This window comes from Sus scrofa, chromosome 2, assembly GCF_000003025.6.
Source record: "Sus scrofa isolate TJ Tabasco breed Duroc chromosome 2, Sscrofa11.1, whole genome shotgun sequence".
Taxonomy (NCBI): domain Eukaryota; kingdom Metazoa; phylum Chordata; class Mammalia; order Artiodactyla; family Suidae; genus Sus; species Sus scrofa.
Genome location: NC_010444.4, coordinates 90,023,572 through 90,046,793, shown reverse-complemented (window position 1 = coordinate 90,046,793; position 23,222 = coordinate 90,023,572). Strand labels below are relative to the sequence as shown.

General features: G+C 35.6%; 1 protein-coding gene across 5 annotated transcripts in view; it reads left to right on the top strand.

The window, feature by feature from the left end:
- Positions 1–23,222, top strand: part of SSBP2 (single stranded DNA binding protein 2) — a 303,158-nt gene that overhangs the window by 216,497 nt on the left and 63,439 nt on the right. For 3 of the 5 annotated variants that reach the window (XM_021084511.1, XM_021084507.1, XM_021084508.1), the window contains exon 5: positions 5,938–6,027. The exons of the other annotated variants lie outside the window; for them this stretch is intronic. In XM_021084511.1, coding sequence (XP_020940170.1) covers positions 5,938–6,027 — 90 coding nt within the window. The remainder of the gene's footprint in view (positions 1–5,937; positions 6,028–23,222) is intronic. 5 annotated transcript variants of the gene reach the window in all.

Genomic DNA, 23,222 nt, shown 5'->3' with positions numbered 1-23,222 from the left:
CCATTAGCCCAAATATGTAACTGTGCTCTGCATTATAACTTTGAGGACAGGAAACTTACTACCTTTTATCCACGGTTTTGATTTCTGCAGTTTTAGTTACTCACAGTCATTCAAGGTCCAAAAAATAATTAAATGGGGAATTCCAGAAATAAACAATTTGTAAGTTTTTAAATGCACACTAGTCTGAGTAGTGTGATGAAGTTTCACCATGTCCTGCTCCATCCCACCTGTGACATGAGTCATCCTTTTGTCCAGCTTGTCCCACCTATGTGTCACTTAGCAGCCGTCCAGGTTATCAGATCCACTGTTCACGGTACCGCAGTGGTTGGTTCAGGTCACCCTTATTTTACTCATAATGACCCCAAAGCACAAGAGTAGTGATTTAGGCAATTCAGATTTGACAAAGAGAAGCTGCCAAGGGCTTCCTTTAAGTGAAAAGTGAAAGTTCTCGACTTAATAAGGAAAGAAAAGCAATTGTATGGTGAGGTTGCTAAGATCTGTGATAAGAATGAATCTTCTATTCATGAAATTGTGATGAAGAAAAAAGAAATCTATGCTAGCTTTCACACCTCAAACTGTAAAAGTTATGACAGTGCATGATAAGCACTTAAATGGGTGGAAAAGGTACCACATTTGTGAGTGGAAGACATGTACAGAAAACGTGTTCTGATTGACGGCAATATGTAGTGCCAGAAAGCACTGAGCCTCGACAAAGACTTCAGCAAGGGACGCCCTGAAATGAGTAACACCAAAAGCCATTAACTGCCAAGTAAGGGATGGTTACATAAATGCAAGAATAATCTTAGACCAGAAAATACAAAAATTACTGGGGAGCCTGTATTTGTTGATGAAGCCACTGCCACATTTCTGGCAGAGGTAAGGATTAAGGAGAGAGACCACATGCACATAACTTTCATGACAGTATATTATTATAATCCTCTTATTATAACTTATTGTTAATCTCTTAATATTCCTGATTTGTACATTAAAATTTATCATAGTTATGAATGTATAGGAAAAATATATGTAGGGTTCAGTACCATCTGCAGTTGGAGGCATTTAATGGGGGTCTTGGGATGTACTGCCCACAGAAAGGGGGTCTGCTTTATCACCATTTTAAATGTTTCTCAAAATAATACCTGTATTTGACTTAAAAACAATACAAATGTCTTAATACTAAAAACCAGTAATTCCCTGCTCAGTCTCTTCGTACCCACCCCTCCCTTGAATCTTCCTGTCAGTTTCTAATAAATGTGTCACTATTTTAGTTCCTCTATTATTACCTTTACAATGTTACACATACTTAAAATATTTTTTCCCACCAAATGTATATTTTATATCCTGATTCCCTGGTGTATAGTTACACAGCTGGTTCTCTACCATCCTTGGTAAATAATAAAATAATATTATTTTGGTAGTAATAACCTTACTGCTAGTATCATTTATGAGTGTAAATGATAAAACTGTTAGTTATTTAAGATGTAGAACCTTGATAAATGCTAACTTTGTGTGTAGCAGTCAATTGCATCCTAATTTTATTTTTAAGCACAATTTCATTCTGTATCTATTGTTTTGAAACTTGCTTATGGAAGTATACACAAGTTTTTTTTCTACCAGAGACCACTAGTGATAATAACTAAGATTATAATAAGAACTTGGAGTTCCTGTTGTGGCTCAGTGGTATTGAACCCAACTAGTTAGTATCCATGAGGGTGCAAGTTTGATATCCCTGGCCTTGCGCAGTGGGTTAAGGATCTAGCGTTGTCATGAGCTCCAATGCAGGTCACAAGCATGGCTCCCGAGTTGCTGTGGCGGTGGTGCTGCAGCTCCCATTCAACCCCTATTGCCTGGGAATGTCCATATGCCATCGGTGTGGCCCTAAAAAAAAAAAAAAAAAAAAAAAGTACTCTTCTAGCTTTTATTTCAAATATTTATTTTAGAGAAATATAAACCATATGCCTCTCCATTTAAGTTCAGAAAGAAGTAATTAGAGAATAATAAATACTGTGAAAGTTCATTTATATAATAGCATTTAAGAGAAAGGCAAAAATGGGAAATGGTGCTGGACATATATACAAGGGAAAAAATAAATAATACAGAGAGGGAGGGACACAGATTGACTTTTTATAGGGTAGAATGATACAAGTACAGAACATCCAAAAGAGGGAAATTTCCCACACAGACTTAAGCAAAGATAAGTGTATAGCAACATGAGGAAAGATTTTGCAGTGACTCTTTAAAGTTCATTTCATCCTTGGGAAAGCAAATAATCGTTCTGTAATTTGGTTCATTTGAAAATACCAATTTTAATTTATTGTATTTATGAAAAGCAAGTAAAAATTATATTATTGATTTGGTAAAATATTTTTAAAATAAAAGTTTTCATTTTCAAAAAGGCCTTGAAATTTGAGTCGCATGACAAATGATTTAAAAGCAGTTAGAAAATATATATCTGAAAGTATATATTAAAAGCATGCAAATTCAGTAAAAAGACAAAATACTTTTAATGATAATATTTTCACATTTGCTCTGAAGTCTTATGTATTCAGTTTAGTGAGAAGAAATATTTTAAAGCAATATTATTTATATGTCTTGCTTTTTTAGGAGAGACAGAATATAAAAAAGTCAACCCTAAATAATTGTGGATATATTATATATAAAGGATTTTCCATGGTATTCTAATGGGAATTCACACAAATCCAGTGAAACTAATCCTTTGTAGTAGTTCTTAATATAATTAAATTATTCGCTCTCCTTATGTAATTCAGTCATAACTCCCCAGAATGAGACATACTTTTTGAGTTAGAACCAATTGCAACTTTCTGTGGATCCTCAAGTCATGAGATAAATTTGTCTCTTGAGTTGGAAGTAAACTGGAGACAAGTCTCAGAAATTCCAACAATGAAATTCAAAAAATATGCTACACTTCTCCCTTCTACATAAAGCTCTAATCTCCAAAACTTGATTCTTGTTAAGTTTACAGTTTCAAAGCTTGTTTTATCTATATTGCTACTGTATATAAGTGAGCCAACTGGACAGTTTGAGAAATACACTCTTTTACAGTGCTTAGAGTAACATTTAGAGTACCTCTTTAGTGTTTATTATAGACTAGTATTTGTTACTGATCAACATGGTGTACCAAGTGGTACTCTAAGCTTGAGTCCACACAGGGCAATAAAGGGAGCAGTTATCCCTTCTCCGTAAATCCCAGAAGAATGGATAAATAGTTTAGCTCAAAAACGTGACCCACAAAGTGAACTTTGGGCTGAAATGCTCTATACGAGTGCTTTGTACTGGATAAACAAACTGGATAATTATTACTATTCTGTTCACCTCACATTGTGTCCTTAGGCCAAGCCTAGAAATTGCTGTCACGCTGGAAAACTAAATCATTGTGCTCTATACTAGAAGTCATGCAGCTATGAAAGTCTTTATTTTCAAGATACCGCTGTAGTTAAGGCCAGCGTATGACTATCATGGCAAAATTTCTACAAAATTCTTGTGCCTCTGTGAGGAAGTAGATGCATACTATAAAAATATGAGACATCTTTAAAATGTGGGAAGACAGTCTCAACAGAGTAAGAGGCGTATTTAAATCAGTTAGTCACCATAACTTGATCCATTAGTTTGGTTGATTCATTCATTTCTGATTACTTTATTTAAAATTATGAGTCCTACCCCCTGTCCTGGGAACTCTCTGTTCCCTGCTCTTTTTCTCACCTCTGATTGCTTTCTTGACCCCCACATTAGAATATTAACTTAAAAAGGTTAAGGACATTTTTTTTTCTATTGTGTTAACTGTTCTGTTGTAAGGCTTGTAAAATGTCCTTCAGAATATATATTTTAATTGAATTTATTAAATAATTTTGAAGTCATAAAATGAAAATTCAGAAGATATTTCAAGGATTTAATTTGCTTAAACCTTCATCTGTTATCATTAATTTTGTTTCACTTTAAAATAGATTAAAAAAACAAACCCTTAGAAAATATATGCAATGAAGAACTTTGAAGAAAAAAACTAGCATTTTATATACCTTTAAACAATGTAGTCCCCCCAAAAAAGAAAAAAGTAAATAAGTGATTAGCCAACATCTTCACTTGTTGAATTTTACTTTAAATGCAAGTAAACATTTTTCCCTTTAGGTAGGCAAAAGCTCCTTTCATATACCTGATAGGTAACTGGAATTGAGGGAGAAATAGCATCTTTGAACTAGACTATCAAGTTACAACAATTCACTGAATTCTATTTTATTTTTGTAAACCTACTTAACATTACAGTATACATTTCTATGAAAGCATAGGTAAGCTTTGAGTCTCTTTTTTTACGTAAGTCTTTTTTATTGCAACAACAGGTTTCTATTCTGTAATGAATCAGAAGAGTGACATCCTATGTCTAGCTTTCCGTACCAAGAGCACCTTCCCTATTACAGTAATTGACTGTCAGAGGATGTAGATCAAATCTCTCTTCCTAGATCTGGCTCTAACCATATATATTTAAACTAAAAGAAGAAAAATGGTGGTTCGTTTTACTCTAACATTGTATTCAAATTTTACAAAAGTTTAGTTAAAATGAAAAAAGCAATTTGCCTTTCGTTTTTTAAAAAAAGGTGAGTGATGACACATAATGTAAAATAGAACAATATCTGACAAATGGTAGGTGTTCAATTAATGTACAGAGAATGAAATTGCATGTTTTTGCTTAAAATAGAATAATAGATTGATGTTTCATCTTAATAGCTAAGAAATAATATTTCTCCTTTTATACTTATATGCATTATCAGAAGTTTAGAATTTTGGCATTCATAGATAACCAATTTAACTTTAGATTTCCTCAGAAATTCTAAAATCACTGACCTTCATTAATAATTAATTCCAGTACTATAGAACAAACGTGTTTTAGTATTTTTACTAATTTATATACCGGGAAATGTATGCTACACATTTACTGATATTACATATTCTAATGGAATATTAATGCATGAGTGAATAAACTAATTTATAGGTGAGAGAAGTACAACAAATACACTAGATGCAGAATGTGTTTTGAGTTCTTTTCCTAACAGAACTCTTGGATTCATGATGATCTGTCCTCACATATTTCTGGTCCCTTCTTAACTATCCTTCGTATTTGTAATATCTCTAACCACACTGAGGGATGAAATCCATGGTTGTATATATTACTGCTCTATGTAAGAATTAAATCTAAAACCTTGACTTGATTACAAAGAGCCTTTCCCAAAGTTTTTTGTATTCCTATTTCATGAAGCCGTAGGATTCCATGAAATAATTTGCAAGTGAGTAGACTTTGAATTTTTCAAATTGATTTTTCATAATCTGTTTATATGAGGCTAATCTCTCCAAATCTAATTCCGTTCTCTTATTCAATCTCCTAATTAATTTTTTATCCTCACCACCCTATTTTTGCTATCAATGATAGTCTATCAGAAGGCGGATAGTGAGTGTTGTCACCTACAGAGAGAGAATTAACTACACTTATTTATAGCACAGAAAAGTATAATCTAAACAAGAGTTGTTTTTTCCAATCCTGCAACCTCCGTTTTCAAATTTATTACTGAAGTATTTACCGATTTGTTGTTAATGTTGCCATTTCAGATGCTTGTGCCTTAAAATAAAGCATTTACTTAAACTGCTATCATTTTGTCATATTATTACTTGCCTTTTATATATCACTCAGATACACCATCCTATTAAAGTTTTGTGACTTTAAGAAGCTTAAAGAGATGTGTTTAAACCAAATAACTTAGTCATATACCAGATTAACTGTTATATCTTAGTTGACCTCTGGAGTGGGAGAATTTACCAATCATTTGTTCCCAGGAATGAAAAGCTTCCCTTCCTACAGTCTGTTATCATCTGTCTTTGGTTTTGTGCCTTCTCTGTAATGACGTAGGTTTGTTTCTCCTTTATTCTTTGCAGAGTGCTGCAGCAGCTCCCAGTCCAGTGCTAGGAAACATTCCCCCAGGAGATGGCATGCCAGTAGGTCCTGTACCACCAGGGTTCTTTCAGGTACTCAGAGAAACTCTGACTAGGACTGTTAAGGCATAGGAACTCCTATTCGATTTTATTTAAAGATATGAGGGAGAATGAGGCTATTTTAATCCTTAACGTAAACTTAATGCTGTGCAGCCAACTCTTGATTATTCAGAGACTGGTTATCTAATATATAGATTATCCCTTCCTTCTACCATTTTGTTGCCAGGTTTTTATTCCTGTATTTGTTTTGCCATTTCATTGTTCAAGTAAGAAATAAAGGTCGTTGAAATGCAAATTAGCCCACTAGGCTAACTGTGGTGAAGATTTGCTGGGTGGAGAGACTAATGGGTAAGGTTTTGGAATAATATAAGGATTTTAACTATCCAAGCCATCCATATCTCCACAGACTAAAGATAATCAAGATTCGGCTGTACTTTCAAAATATGGCTAAATCATAATCTATTCATTTATCAAAATTACAGGCTATAACAAAATAGTTTTAGAATCATCTTTGTGGCTTTTAAACTGCAATCTTTATCATATATAACATTTTAAGATCAGATTTTAAAATACAAATGTTAGTATTTTAAATTTGCAGCAAGCTCATTTATTATATCATAAGATGATAAAGATGATAATGACTTTAGCATTATAATTGTGCATCAATTCTTAATTTTATGGCATCCACATTTAAATCTGACAGTTTTCTAAACGAACCACCATAGATTCTGAAACACCTTTTGAGAAAATTAGGAAGAATTTAGGAGTAAAGTACCACAGTTGGAAGGCATTACAGGAGTTAATGTAATATGATATATTGTTAATGAATTACATCAGGTACTTATAAGCTAATTTGTCACTTTAGTATTTTGTATTTTCAAAGTCCTTGATAATCATTTGTTAATTTTTACATACCATCATTGTAGCATAGATCAATGTACTTATAAATGTGAAAATGGAGAAATAAAATTGTAAGAAATTTTCCACGGTACAACAATTGAATAAAAAGGTCATAATTAGAACCTTGTACCAACCATGAAATGTCAAGTCCTTTAGGACATGCTTATTTGTCTGATTATGCTATATTAGTATTGAAAAGTCTTAGAGCTCACATTTTGTCTTAAGGGCCCTTTCTTATAATCTAGAAATATGCTATAACTCTTGATTATTAATTAATCACTATATAAGATAACAATAGTTAATACTTAATAACTTAATAGTTACCATTTAAAACTGCTTACTGTAGCCTATGCTTTAAATATTTCATATGTGTAAACTGTTAATCCTCACAACAATCTGGGAATAAAATTAAGTATTATCATCATTCCCCTTGCACAGATGGCAAAACCAAGGCATAATAACCAGTTTGCACACAGTCAGAAAGTCACAGGACTGGGATTCAAAGCAAGGCTTCCTGAACTTCTGCCACTGAATTCACCTTTTAAAGTTCATAGTTCATCATTATTCATAAAATATTTCTAGCTCATTTTAATATTTTTTCCTCATGCTCTTATTTCTCTTTCTAAGGATACACTGGAATTAGTGAGTAAAGCAGAAGAGTTTATCTACTTACAAGAACTCGTAGACGCGCTCTAAGTGGCACTTTTAAAAAGAGGGGTTGGGTTGGAAAGAAAGCCACATTCTTCCGAGGATTAAGCAAAGATAGATGGACCTGTACATTTTCATGTTTACATTTTGTAGAATGAACCATTCTCCCCTTTTCTGTTTCTGCCTAAGTCTTAGTAAGAGTGGTTGAAACAGAATTAACTGTTGTTTTAATTACTCTAATTAAAGCAATTACTCAACTACTACTAGATGCCAGGCACTGTGGTAGGCCTCTGAAGATGAGTGTGTACAATGTGTACTGTCCTGAAGCTCATTGTCTAGCCAGTGAGTCATTATTAAACATAAATAATTGTAATACAGCAAGATATATGCTGTAACAGAGGCAAGGGTAAAGATCTGCATTGACCTAGAAGAGAGAGCTATTAAATCTGTCTGAACTGGAGATAAGAGTGGTTTGGAAACAGTTTTCCAAGAAAACAAGCATAGAAAATACATTCCAGAAAGTGAGGAAAGTATAAGCAAAAGTGTGAAAGCAGCAGAATGACCTTTTCAGAGGTGTTCAGAGTAATATGAACAGAAAGTAGAGGGGAGGGCAGGCACGAATTCCCAGAAATGCAATTGGAAGACATGCTTTAGCATACTGAAAGGAGCTGTATATATACCATGTTAAGAACTTGAGTCTTTATTCAGTAGGTGGGTAGGAACTGTCAGGGATCTCTAAGAAGAGTAGTGACCTGGAGTTCTTGTCATGGCTCATGGAAATTTGACTAGTATCCATGAGGAGGCAGGTTCAATCCCTGACCTCGCTCAGTGGGTTAAGGATCTGGCATTGCTGGGAGCTGTGGTGTAGGTCACAGACATGGATCGGATCTGGCATTGCTGTGGCTGTGGCATAGGGTAGCGTTATGGCTCCGATTTGACTCCTAGCCTGGGAACCTCCATATGCCAAGGGTGTAGCCCTAGAAAGACAAAAAAAAAAAAAAAAGGAAGAAGAGCAGTGACCTGAATTCAAACTATGGAGTAGATTGAGGCTTTATTAGGCACCTATGATATAGTTGTATACAAAATCTCTGCCCTCAAAATACTTACACCATATTAAATGAAAGAGAGAAAAGGCAGTAAGACTATAGAAGGAAAATGGCTATACTAAATGAGTAGTGTGTGTTTTTTAGAGCAAGTCAAAAGGCCACCAAATCCAGTCCCAGGAGAGTCTTTGTCAGAAAAATATTGTCAAAACTGCAAATAAAATTCAAATTGGTGTCTAAAGATGAATTAAGCGCTCACACACACACACACACACACACACACAAAGAGCAAGAGATGGAAGAATATTCCAGGAAGAGGGGGAAAAAAATTTACAAAGACCCAGAGGAGAAAGGATAGAGACCAGGTAATTCCCCAAAACTGGAGCTTACATGGCTAAAGGGAGAATGGCTGGTGATAAGGCTCCAGAAGAGCCTTGAGGAACCTTGGAGGGTAGTTAAGAGTTTGAACTTGATCTTGAGGGCAATAATAAGCTATTGAAGGGTTTTAAGCTGGAGAGGCATGTTCACATGTGCATTTTTAGAACTGTTACTCCAGATATAGTGTGTAGCCAGGATTGCAGAGAGACAGGTGTGAAAGTAGGGAGACCAGGAGGCTATTACAGTCATAGAGGTAAGATTGTTGATGGTCTGAACTAAAGGAGTGGCGGTATGTAGGGAGCAAAATGAACAGATTTGAGAGACAATTAAAGGCGAGAGGTATGAGTAAAAGAATTCAAGACTGATATCCTGGTTTCTGGCTCTAACCTGGGCAGATGGGGGTTTCATTTTCAGAGATAGGGACCACAAAACGAGGAGTAGATTTGAGGTAGGGCAGATGAGGGGTAGTTCCTGTGGGACCTCCAATTGGAGATATCCTTTAGGCTAATGAACATATAGGTTTGAAGCCCAAGACAGCAGTCTTGGCTAGAGAAGAAATTTGCATGATTGTCATCATGTCAAGGATTCACAGGCATATGTTCTTCAGGGAGAAAGTACAGAATGAGAGAGAAAAGGGGCATACACCCGAACTCCAAAAACACTAACACTTAAAAGAAGAACAAAGGCAACAGAACCCATTAAAGAGACTAGTACAGGATACCAGTTGGTCAGCTATTACAATAGCTCAAGAAAGAGACTCTGGGGCCCTATTAAAGAGCAGTGGCAGCAGAACTGCAAAGAAAGAAGCAATGCATAGTTACGTTTGATAGGCCTTAGCTGATTAACCAAATTGGGGTAGAAGAGAAAGAGTTGGAGGAATCAAGGATGATTCTGAGGTTTCTAGCTTTGGCCCCTGGAGAATCCTAATGTTTTTATCTGAATCAGGAAAGATAGGAGGTAAGAACATGTTTTGGATATGTTTGAGCATGGTACACATTATTCCTCTCTATCCAGGGAGACCCAATCCTTTAAATACTCTTTTCCCCTATTCAGTAGGCTTAAGTATGGCTAGTGTTCCTAGAAATGCCTCTCTGAAACATTGAAAATCTCAAGCCATGAAAGTTTTAAAGAACAAATAGGATGTTATCTTTGGTACATAGAATGACGGGATCAGGGTACTCAAATGTTTGCTAAATATCAGCATCAGTTTCCTATCCTATGGCATGATTCTGGCCACCATGCCTATTGTTAACAAAGAGCACTGTCCTCCGTGAGTTCAAATAGCAACAAGACAGTCATAATTCAAATGCAAACATCAGTTTCTAATCTAGATCTGTAGAGATACTGACATCCAAAAATCGTCCAGAGTATGAAAATAGTTTTGAATCCTCATTCTTAGGAAATGTAAAGCTTATCTGGGGACAGCTGGAATGGGACTAGACCAGGAAAGGACTGAGCCGATTAGAATTTAGTGAATAAATAAAAGTTAAAAAAAGGAGAATTTATAATTAATGCCTAAAGCTTCAGCAGCTTCAGCTGGTCTGAGCTCTACTTACTGTGTGATCAGACCATAAAAGGTACATTGAAAACATTCTCCTAAGTAGGCAAATGTACTCCTTTTATTTCTGTTTACATTGCAGAGCAAGAACCTTCTTTTCCAGTATGATTATAAATACGTTCCCAAGTAGAATTATTACAAAATCTTTGTGAATTCATAACAACTGCATTTGAATGATAGCAATTAACTCAAACTCTAAAATAAATAATATTGATCAATGCCCCATTTATTTAATAGGTCCATCTTGGAAGGCAATCTTTGAATAAATGTCTCTTTGGGACAGATATCAACATTGTTCAGACTTAAACCTTGCCATTTTTATTGAAACGGGAGTACTTCTTCTGTTGTTGCTAAACATGCAAAAAGAGGTATCAGTTTCATAAGATAAAGGCATTTGATATAAGACAAATTTGGAGTCTTACTTGGAGTCTTTTATTCATCGAGTAATTTGTATAATAAACCCTATAAATTCTCAAAGTGACCTACCATGGAATTGGTGAATGACTTTAAATCAACTTTCTTAAATTGAGGAATCTTGCTACAGAGGTCAGAGAGAAGATAGGAGAAATGACCATTGATTCTAACTAGAGCTTGGCAGTTTGGAAGGAAGAAAATACAGTGCTATGGTGTGGTGTGAATACACAGAGTAGGTCCTCAGAACTAAGTCTGTACTCTGACTCTTCCTGTCCTTGTGCTAGAGTATTATTCAAACGTGTCACTGTATGCTAAGAAATCTGATGTGTATTAAAAGCATCCATCTGCTATGTATTCCATTCTCATATCTTTCTTATCAAAAGTAAGGCAAAATTTGATTGCAGCAATTTTATCAAATATGCAGTATTAATCCTGGAACCAATTAGATTTTCTTCACAAGCATAATAATCAAAATAGTTTATAAGATGCATAAAATAAAGTTCTCATTTGTGTTTTTTAAAAAATTAGACCATTAGCTGTAATAGCTTAAGTTTTATTTTTTTGTAGATTTGAGTAACAAGATTTCTCTTGTGAATTTGCTATAACTTATACTCTGTTAAAGAAATGAGCATTTCTTAGTTCAATCAGAAAAAAAATTTTGGAGTTCCTGTCATGGCTCAGCGGAAACAAATCTGCCTAGGAACCCTGAGGTTGCGGATTTGCTCCCTGCCTCGCTCAGTGGGTTAAGGATCCAGCACTGCTGTGACCTGTGGTGTAGGTCGCAGATGCAGCTCGGATCTGGCGTTGCTGTGGCTCTTATGTAGGCTGGCAGCTGTAACCCCTAGCCTGGGAACTTCCATGTGCCGTGGGTGTGGCCCTGAAAGGACAAAAGACAAAAAAAAAAAAAAAAAGAGTAGAATCAAAACTATTTTTTCCTCCGCTCCTTACCACAAGAAAACTTTTAAAAAGAAAACTGTATCTTATTTTTATCACTCTAACTAAACACATCTATAACTTTTATGTAAAAATACAATGTATTCTTTTGATAGGCGCTAATGTGGACATCTTTGAGCACATAACCAATGTGTGATATACCTGTAAATATGTAATTTTGGATTATGTATAGGCTTTTGTTCATTTTTTACCATGTATTATATTCTGGGTTTTTTTTTTTTATCTTGATACATTTGCTATATTCTTAGTCACTAGGTCTTTAGTTTTCTTAGTGAAAACTGTTGAAAACTAATATATCGATGATGGATTGTAAATGTAAGGCTTTGACATGAATAAGATTATAAATACTTGTTGAAGATAAAGTATACCAAGTAATTTAGTTTCAGCTACAGTGGCCATCCATATTTTAAAATCCAAATTGATCAAAACTCTGATATGGTGTAAAATATGTTACAGGAGATTTGTAAGTCACATTTTGTTTACAGGCTGAATATTAGCAATGGTAAAGCAGCTTTGCCATCTAGTGGTGGTTTGCAGATGTCTCTACTTTTCGGGGTCTATGTTCCAAAAGTTCTATTTTTAGCAAGACAGCACTGTAGCAAGCTTCGATAGTAATAACATAGTAAGATATCAGATATCCCCCCTTTTCTCCATGATGTTGTTATTGACTAGAAAAAGCTCAGTATAAATGACACCAAAGACAAAAACAAAGCTCAGGTTAATACAATACTCTTGATACTTTAAAAGAAAAAAAATCAAAAAGGAGAACAGTGATCATTTCATCTAACACTTGAAACTGAAAAGGAAAAACAAGAAGAAATGTTTTTACACGCACTGATTAAATGTTTCTAGACGTAGATATTTATCTAACTTATTCCTGGACACAGATCCTTCATATGGGGGTTGGAGGGGGCACACCTACAGTGATTGGAAGTTCCCGCACCAGGGATCTAACCTGCGCCACAGCAGCAACCCAAGCCACTGCAGTGACAATGCCAGATCCTTAAAAGCTGCTGTACCACCAAAGAACTCCCCATAAGTCCTACATTTTGAAGATACCTTCATAACGAAGCATACTTATCTCCTCTGTTCTTCCTATTGAGATTTCACAGTACCGCCATTTTATTATCAGTAGCACATGTTTTCCCCTATTATTTACACATGTAGTTAAGAAGTCTACACGCCTTCTCAGTTCCCTTCTATTTTTAATCTTCATATTGTCTTCTCTCCCAGTGCGTTGCCTTTTCTCTTATCCTTCCTGATCATGGCTATTTCAGAAGTTAGTCTGAGGAGATACTCTAAACTTATATAAACTTCCTTTCCTTCTCCCCAAAAGTTGTAGACATCATCTGTGATCTCAGATAACAAACCAGAAGATTAGTTAATATGTCATTTCTTAATTTGATTGAGTACTGAGTATCTCAAGTAGAACTCTCTTACTGAACTATAACACCTAACATTATCAATATATGTAGTTTAAAATTCACACATTAAGAATAGTATTTCTCAGAATTAACTATACCAGGATTTGTAGAGCTGGAGAAAGTCACTTATTTATCAGCGTTCAAGACATAAAAATTAAGTTTAATTTTCTTAAAAATGTGATCCTGAATCTTTAAAGAACAGAGATTCTAAATATCAAGAACAGAACAATTCTTTGTCTGATATAAAGATAAAAGCAGCCTAAAAAATAAAGGTGCCTGAAGCTGCTGACTGTAATAATGCTTTCCCGCAGTTGTGGTAATGGTTTTTCTGGCCTCAACTATTAGAACAAATTAAAACCCCTCAGCTTGAGTAACCAAGCAAGTTTTTTTTAAAAAAAATTGCAGTTTCCAACAACCAAAGACCCTACAGTAGTGACTAAAATGGACAAAGAGCAAAGAATGGAGTGTCAGGGATTCAGAGTCTTTACCTGGGTTTTCCAGTTAGACTGGAATGAAAGTTTCCTTTTAGGAACTTTATTTTTGCCTTTTTAGAGGCACACCCATGGCATATGGAAGTTCCCGGGTAGGGGCTGAATAGGAGCTGCAGCTGCCAGCCAGTGCCACAGCCACAGCCATGCCAGATCCAAGCTGCATCTGCAACCTACATCACCGCTTGGGGCAGTGCTGGATCCTTAATCCCCTGAGCAAGGCCGGGGATCAAACCTGCATCCTCATGGATACTGGTTGGGTTCATTACTGCTGAGCTACAGCAGGAACTCCTACTTTCCCTATTTATCAAAATGAGTATTTACAAAAAAGCTAACTTGGCCATCCTAGACCAGTGTCTTCTTATTCAAAGTTCTTCCCAGAATGCTTCTATTTTTATTAGCGGTTCTTGGAAAACAAAAAACATATAGCAAATATCCAAAGGCAAGTTACAGAAACAAAAGCAGTCAGCATTCTTTTCTTTGGGGAACTAAGAATGAAGAATGGATTATTAAATATAAATCAGGTATTAAATAAATTACAAATTCCCTATATAGGTGGGATAGATTTGTCTTAGGTATGCATTAGGATACCTTCAGCTAGAAAGTAACTTATCACTGTGTGGTGTTCTGGAATAATGTATCTTATATCTGTATCATAAGTCAAAGAATTTTTTCTGTAAATAGCCATATAGTATCTGTTTTAGAATATGTGAGCTCTGAAGTCACACTACCCAGCTCTGTCATTATAGTATCAAAGCAACCAGAGCTGCTATATAGACTGATGAGTGAGGCTATTCCAGAAAAACTTCATTTTACTGGAATAGCAGTGGGCTACATTTAGCCTGTGAGCCATGATTTGCCCACTCCTGTTCTCTACGAATACAGTCACCACTAGACAGCCTATAAGACATCCACAGGTCAGGGCTAATAACCGTGTTCCTCCAAGTGTGTTCTGTGTACTCCTGACAAGAGAGCCCTGGGTGTCACCCCACTCCTCGTATATCAGAATTATTGGTGGTGGGGCCATGGGACTGGAAATCCTATGTGGTTTTACTCTTTGTTTTTTTATTTTTATTTTTTTGTTTTTTAAATTGTTATTCCCCAGTACAGTTTTTTTTTCCTACTGTACAGCATGGTGACCCAGTTATACATATGTGTACACATTCCATTTTCCCATATTATCATGCTCCATCATAAGTGACTAGACAAAGTTCCCAGTGCTTTTTTTATTTTTAACAGATGAGTCCATCAAGCTAAAATTTGAGAACCACTAGCTAAGATTACTGATGACATTCAGCAACAAAGATGTAGTGTCCCCACAACTACCTGTACTAGAGTTACTGCAGTAAAAAAGCTAAATAGAAAATCCTTGCCCACACAGAACTTAGAGGCTACTGTGGGAGACAGTAAGCAAAATAAGTAATTATTTTTAGATATGATATGTTAGATTGTGAGAAGGATTAGGATATGCAGTGTTGAGGAAGTTCTAGATGGGGTGGTTGCAGAAGGACTCATTGAGAAGATGCCCTTTAAGTTAAGACCTGAAGAAATTAGGGAACAAGCATATCAAGTGTGGAGGAACTGTTCTAGGCTGAGGGACAAGCAAGGGTAAAAGCCCCTGAGTCCAAAGCATGACCGACTCTTTCTGGAACAATAAAAATATTTTTTATAGTGGAGTGTCAGCTGGGAAAAGTAGTTCAGTATGAAGTGTAGATAGTAGAAAGCCACATCAAGGAGAACTTTGTAGGTCATTGTAGGGAATTTGGGTTTTACTCTTCGTGGAGGGTTTTAATAGGATCTTTCTGGCTGCTGTGTTGAGATCAGTCTGTAAGAGGGAAGGGTGGAAACAGGGAGGCCAGTTTGGATGTCACTGCAAAATTACGACAAATTATTATGGCTAAGCCAGAGGTTGTAACAGTGGTGAGAAATGATTGGATTCTAAATATATTTTAAAGTTACAGCCAACAGATTTTGGCAATGGTTTGGATATGTTGGGAGAAAAAAAAGAAATCAAGAATCACTGCAAGAATGGAGTTGATGTTTACTTGTGTTTGTAGGTAAAACTTCAAGAGGAGTCATGAAGACAATATCAGAAGTTTAATGTTGAACTTAATTTTGTCAAAATTAAGATGGCTATTAGGTATTTCAGAAATGTTGAGCGGGGGCAAGGTATCAGAGTGGCTCTGTTTGTCTCTGGAGTTGTTATGGTTGTCTCTAGTTGGTCTAGAGACATTTGGGAGTTAATAGCTTGTAGATAATGTTGAAAATCTGGATGACATTACCAAGGTAATGAATATAGAGAAACAAGAAGCTCTACAGTGGTTCCAGGGCTCTGATGTTAAGAAGGCAGGAAGATGAGGAGGAACCAGCAAGAAAAATGGGAAGCAGTGTGGGAGATAGGAAGAAAACCAGGCGATGTGGGAGCCTGGAAGGAAATGGAAGAAAATGTTTCAAGGCAGCGAGGAATATGCTGTGTCAGATGCTGCTGAGAGTTCACCTCAGTTGAGGACTGACAGTTGACCATTGGATTTGAGGTGGTCACTGGGGACCTTGATAAGGCCAGTTTTTCAGTGGAGTGATGAGAGTAACAGCCTCATAGAAGCCGATTCAGGATAAACTGGGAAGAGAGCAGTTGGAGGCAACGAGTATGTCCAACTCTTTCAAAGAGTTTTGCTCTAAAGGGGAAAGTGAGAAATGAAGCAGTTGCTGGAGGGAGAAATGGGAGAGGTCAAAGAAATGCTGCTGGGAATGAACTGTTGGCTGTTACAAACTGTTCATCCCTGCCGAGGGACAAAGAAAACAGCTCTGCTGACACCTGTGGGAAGAGAATATAGGCTGTTGCCAGGTATCATCTATTATAACCAGAAATCAGGTATAACCTTGTGTATAAGACATAATGCCAGGGAATAGAGTAATTGGATATTCTTTGTACACAGATGGATGCTTATCAAAAAACAGTAAAATAGAATTACTTACTTAGAATGCCTGCAATTGTGACTACACCTGTTTTCTATCATTTTCTTATTCTATAAATAATCTGACTTTAAAAATACCTTTGACATTAGTAATATTTTCTCCATTCAAATTTGTCTTACCAGTTTTATTCTGTACATTTATTCTGTATCTATTTAAGACACATGGTTAAAAATTGATGTTTTAAATTGGAGATGGAGAAATAACTTCACCTTGTGTGATTTGAGTTCTCTCATCTTGCTTATTTTTATGCTTTTTAGTATTAGTCAAATTAGTAAGCTCTAGTTTCAAAACAGACTTGGGAGGATTAATCACTCCTGTAAAAATCTGTTCAGTAGAAAAGATTATTCTATGTAGTTCAGACATGAATTAACTTTAAATAGACTTCATGTTTGTTAAGTAAGTAACCAAGTCAAAATGGAGCATAACATTTCATTTCTAAGGACAATAAAATATATGTAATCTGCCGCTTGTATCAGAAACCAAGCTTATAGTCAGGTTTATTTAACAAATGTTATCACTGCTCATGAATTTGAAGACTACTGCTTAGTCAGGAGAAACTTTCCTAATATATCAAGTTATCAGAAAGGTACGAACAAAGAAGCTTTCTTTTCCCCAAGGGTACATTTGGATAAATTAAAGTGCCTGTCTCCCACACTATCATCTAGAATAAGTTTACATGGAAACATGAATATAAAATAGGTTAAAGGGGGCAAAGGGGAGTACTTTTGCATTCTTTAATGAAAAATTAAGAGTAGTTTTTAAAAATTATTATTTTTGCTTGTTTTTTGAGTCTGGCTGATACTTTATCCTAATTATAAATCTCACATAATTATTTTCATACCCATAGTGTTTTTTTTAATACACTAATAACATGGGTTGATCTGTCCTTGTGACTTCAGCCAGTAGTGGAAGGCAGCCAGATTCAGCATATGTAAGACTCCAGCTACTTGTCTGACAGGCGTCAAAAAAAAAGTGTCTATGTTGATATGTGAATATAAATCGATCTAAAACAAATTATTGAGGCTTTTATAGAATGTTATTCAAACTTCTGTAGTTTATTAGACCAGAAGGCAGCATAGTCCCTGTTCATAATCTACAAGTCCATTGATACAAACCTTTATCTGATATATGGTAATGAAGGTTTGAAAAATAGTCTCATCTTTTTGAAAGGGCCCATAATGTAAGTGAGCAATTTTGATGCTTACACTACATCCATATCAAAAGAATCAACCTGCTTATAACTGTGTGCTGAATTAGATTAGCCTTGCCAAAATAACATCTAGGAAACTGGATCTGTTCATACTTCACAGTTATTTTGTGAGTTATTTTAATTAAGTGTTGTTGATGATAGAATATCTAAGATGTATGGAAGATAAGCTACATATTTATGCTTTATCAGCAGACTATGCCAGCACAAGGATGTCATTTTGTGAACTAAATTATTTTAATACTAGTTGGAATTAAAGTATGTTAATCAGGAGTGTCTTATCCACTGGAGTGTCAGTAATGCCTGATAGAGATTTTCTTGAAAAATAAAGAAGAAACTGAACAAATTAAAATGCATAAATTATAAAGTAACTGATGAAATTATTTGATGTATAATTTATGCTTCATTACTTTTCTACAGAAAATTCTTGAAGCATTTCATGGAATTATAAAAATAAAAACATGTGAATAGTCTTACTATATGAACAGTCGCTGAAATTAAATGTACAAGTCACAACACTCTAATGTTCATTTCAAAATAATATTCTCAATATTGTTTATTACTGATAATGTATGACTTGAGTTCTTAACAGAATAAGAAAACAAGATTTACTTAGGAGTAAAATTTCAAATTGCAAAATTGAGAATAGAAATCAATATAGGACAACCATGTAAAGAGAATTGAGCTAACTTAAAAAATGGGCTCAGAATATAATCAAAGCCATTTATGATAAACCCACAGCAAATATAATACTCAATGGGGAAAAACTGAAAGCCTTCTCACTCAAATCTGGAACAAGACAGGGATGCCCACTCTCACCACTGCTCTTCAACATAGTTTTGGAAGTCCTAGCCACAGCAATTAGACAAACAAAAGAAATAAAAGGCATCCATATAGGAAGAGAAGAGATAAAACTGTCACTGTATGCAGATGACATGATACTATACATAGAAAACCCTAAGGACTCAACCCCAAAACTCCTTGAACTGATTAATAAATTCAGCAAAGTAGCAGGATATAAGATTAACATTCAGAAGTCAGTTGCATTTCTGTATACCAGCAATGAAACATTAGAAAAGGAATACAAAAATAAGATACCTTTTAAAATTGTACCTCACGGAGTTCCCGTCGTGGCGCAGTGGTTAACGAATCCGACTAGGAACCATGAGGTTGCGGGTTCGGTCCCTGCCCTTGCTCAGTGGGTTAACGATCTGGCGTTGCCGTGAGCTGTGGTGTAGGTTGCAGACGCGGCTCAGATCCCACGTTGCTGTGGCTCTGGCGTAGGCCAGTGGCTACAGCTCCGATTCGACCCCTAGCCTGGGAACCTCCATATGCCGCAGGAGCGGCCCAAAGAAATAGCAAAAAGACAAAAAATAAAAAATAAAAAATAAAAAATAAAAAATAAAATTGTACCTCACAAAATCAAATACCTGGGAATACACCTGACCAAGGAGGTAAAGGACCTATATGCTGAGAACTATAAAACTTTAATCAAAGAAATCAAAGAAGATGTAAAGAAATGGAAAGATATTCCATGTTCCTGGATTGGGAAAATCAATATTGTAAAAACGGCCATACGACCCAAAGCAATCTACAGATTCAATGCAATCCCTATCAAATTACCCATGATATTTTTCACAGAACTAGAACAAACAATCCAAACATTTATATGGAACAACAAAAGACCCAGAATCGCCAAAGCAATCCTGAGAAACAAAAACCAAGCAGGAGGCATAACTCTCCCAGACTTCAAGAAATACTACAAAGCCACAGTCATCAAAACAGTGTGGTACTGGTATCAAAACAGACAGACAGACCAATGGAACCGAATAGAGAATCCGGAAATAAACCCTGACACCTATGGTCAATTAATCTTTGACAAGGGAGGCAAGAACATCAAATGGGAAAAAGAAAGTCTATTCAGCAAGCATTGCTGGGAAACCTGGACAGCTGCATGCAAAGCAATGAAACTAGAACACACCCTCACACCATGCACAAAAATAAACTCATAATGGCTGAAAGACTTAAATATACAACAGGACACCATCAAACTCCTAGAAGAAAACATAGGCAAAACACTCTCTGACATCAACATTATGAATATTTTCTCAGGTCAGTCTCCCAAAGCAATAGAAATTAGAGCAAAAATAAACCCATGGGACCTCATCAAACTGAAAAGCTTTTGCACAGCAAAGGAAACCCAGAAGAAAACAAAAAGACAACTTACAGAATGGGAGAAAATAGTTTCAAATGATGCAACTGACAAGGGCTTAATCTCTAGAATATATAAACAACTTACACAACCCAACAGCAAAAAAACCAATCAATCAATGGAAAAATGGGCAAAAGACCTGAATAGACATTTCTCCAAAGAAGATATACAGACGGCCAACAAACACATGAAAAAATGCTCAACATCGCTGATTATAAGAGAAATGCAAATCAAAACTACCATGAGATACCACCTCACACCAGTCAGAAAGGCCATCATTAATAAATCCACAAATAACAAGTGCTGGAGGGGCTGTGGAGAAAAGGGAACCCTCCTGCACTGTTGGTGGGAATGTAAACTGGTACAGGCACTATGGAGAACAGTTTGGAGATACCTTAGTAATCTATACATAGACCTTCCATATGACCCTGCAATCCCACTCTTGGGCATCTATCCGGACACAACTCTACCTAAAGAGACACATGCACCCGCATGTTCATTGCAGCACTATTCACAATAGCCAGGACATGGAAACAACCCAAATGTCCATCGACAGATGATTGGATTCGGAAGAAGTGGTATATATACACAATGGAATACTACTCAGCCATAAAAAAGAATGACATAATGCCATTTGCAGCAACATGGATGGAACTAGAGAATCTCATCCTGAGTGAAATGAGCCAGAAAGACAAAGACAAATACCATATGATATCACTTATAACTGGAATCTAATATCCAGCACAAATGAACATCTCCTCAGAAAAGAAAATCATGGACTTGGAGAAGAGACTTGTGGCTGCCTGATGGGAGGGGGAGGGAGTGGGAGGGATCGGGAGCTTGGGCTTATCAGACACAACTTAGAATAGATTTACAAGGAGATCCTGCTGAGTAGCATTGAGAACTATGTCTAGATACTCATGTTGCAACAGAAGAAAGGGTGGGGGAAAAATGTAATTGTAATGTATACATGTAAGGATAACCTGACCCCCTTGCTGTACAGTGGGAAAATTAAAAAAAAATATATTAAAAAAAATGGGCACAGAATGAATAAAAAGTCACATTTAGTTTTTAAAAGAATGTTTATGCTTTGGATAAAATCTTATAGTGAACATATTTTATTACCTTTCCAGAACTATAAATAAATACTTATAATCTTCCATATTTATCATTTTAAAAAATTGTTTAGCAGATTTTTCCCTTGAGTCTAGAATAATTTCCATGTCCCAGAATTGCATATTGTTCTGTATGTCTTCTTAAAACTGTATATGAAAAACATCAGAAAAAATATTAAATCTGTCTAAAGCCATATATTCACAGGACCAAATAAGGTAGACATTTGATCTTTGTGTAGTTAATGTAATTACTAAAGGTAACCCATATTTTTCTTGTCTGTATATCACCTTATACCTTGCATTTCTAGCTAAATGTTAAGGGAAGCAAATTACTTTTTAGCAAATAACGATTTCCCTTATCGATTTTTGGACTAAAGATGACTATGTGCTGAAGGCAGTATGATGTTTAAAACAATATTTAATACTCTTATTCAAATGCTGAGCCTCTTCTTAATGGAAAGAAAATATGTAAGCTAAAACATGTTTCTGAGAACTGAGGATTGCAGCTCTTTGAATATATTTCAGTCTAAAGACTGGAGTTTTATGTCTACACACAACACTATATGAGACAAGCAGCTGAGATGCCCTGCTATATGGAATTGTTGACAGTTCTCCTGGCTGGCCTCTGCTTCAGAAAAAATTACCACACTTTTTATTTTGGCCAAAGCATACGTAAATTGACATCCTGCTATACTGAAGAGTACTTACTAAATACTGCTCCTCTGTAGAACAACCTAAGAATCATTATTTTCAACCCTGACACCTCAGAAATAGTAAAAGAAGCTTGAAAGCAGTAGGAGAGAGTAAAAGACTTTTTAGTTATCTAACTCATAAATTCTCTTATATGCTATTGATATGAATACTGTAATTATAACTCAGTATTATCTTGGAGTCTCCAACACTTTCTTACCTATTCTTAATGGGCCCTCTACAAGATATAATTTACCCTATGTAAGCAAGCTGAATTTTCCCCTCCACACATGTAATCATTTTATCATTAGACGACCAGGTATACTATACCAATATTGTACCTTATTCTTTGCAGTATCAGTAAGTACTACCTATTTTTAACCAGCCCCATAAATTGGCCAGATGAGATTTCAGATGAGAGAATCAAACTTTATCATATCTTTTCTGGTTTTTAGAGTCTTCCATCAATGTTGTTCATGTCCTCAGTCAATGAGCCAGCTATGGAAACCACCAAATATTTATTGAATGTGACTCTGTGTATTCTCTTAGAATGTGCTAACTGCTTCCTTCCCTTCCTCCTGAACCTCATTATAGGTTATCACATTATAATGAACAGTTTGATTATAATAATACTCTTCTAATAACACTACATTCATGTACCACCATTCCCTACCCACCTTCTATTCCCTTTCAGCATATGACTTAAAAGCACAAATAAATGGACTAAAGACAACATATATTGGACAAAAGACAAAACTCTATCAAAAATGTTCAAGACAGAGATGGAGCTTACTGTATTTATTTCAGTTGCTGAATTCTTTTCTTCCAGTGAATCAAGAGAGCTTTATAAGCGAATTAACTTTCTTACCTGAATTATCACTGCCTTTTCAGCTTTTCATGTTTAAGTGGTAGCAAAGGCAAAGAATTCTACATTAGCGAATGGTTGCACAGTTGCCGGGGGATGTAGGAGGAAGTACCAAGTCAGGCAATTTATTTATAGTCAGCTGGTTGTAAGAATGAAGTATGTTTACCTGCCTTTGTTCTATAAAGATATTACAATAGCAGGATGTTATAAAGCTGTAATAAAACTTAAGTGGCAGTTGATTAAACTTAAGTGGCAGTTGAGAAATTTGATCTAGTCCACTCTAAACTTTTTTCTGTAAAGTGTGTCAAAAAGGCATATTCAAACAAAATTCTCTATTAGATTTTATTATAATCGTA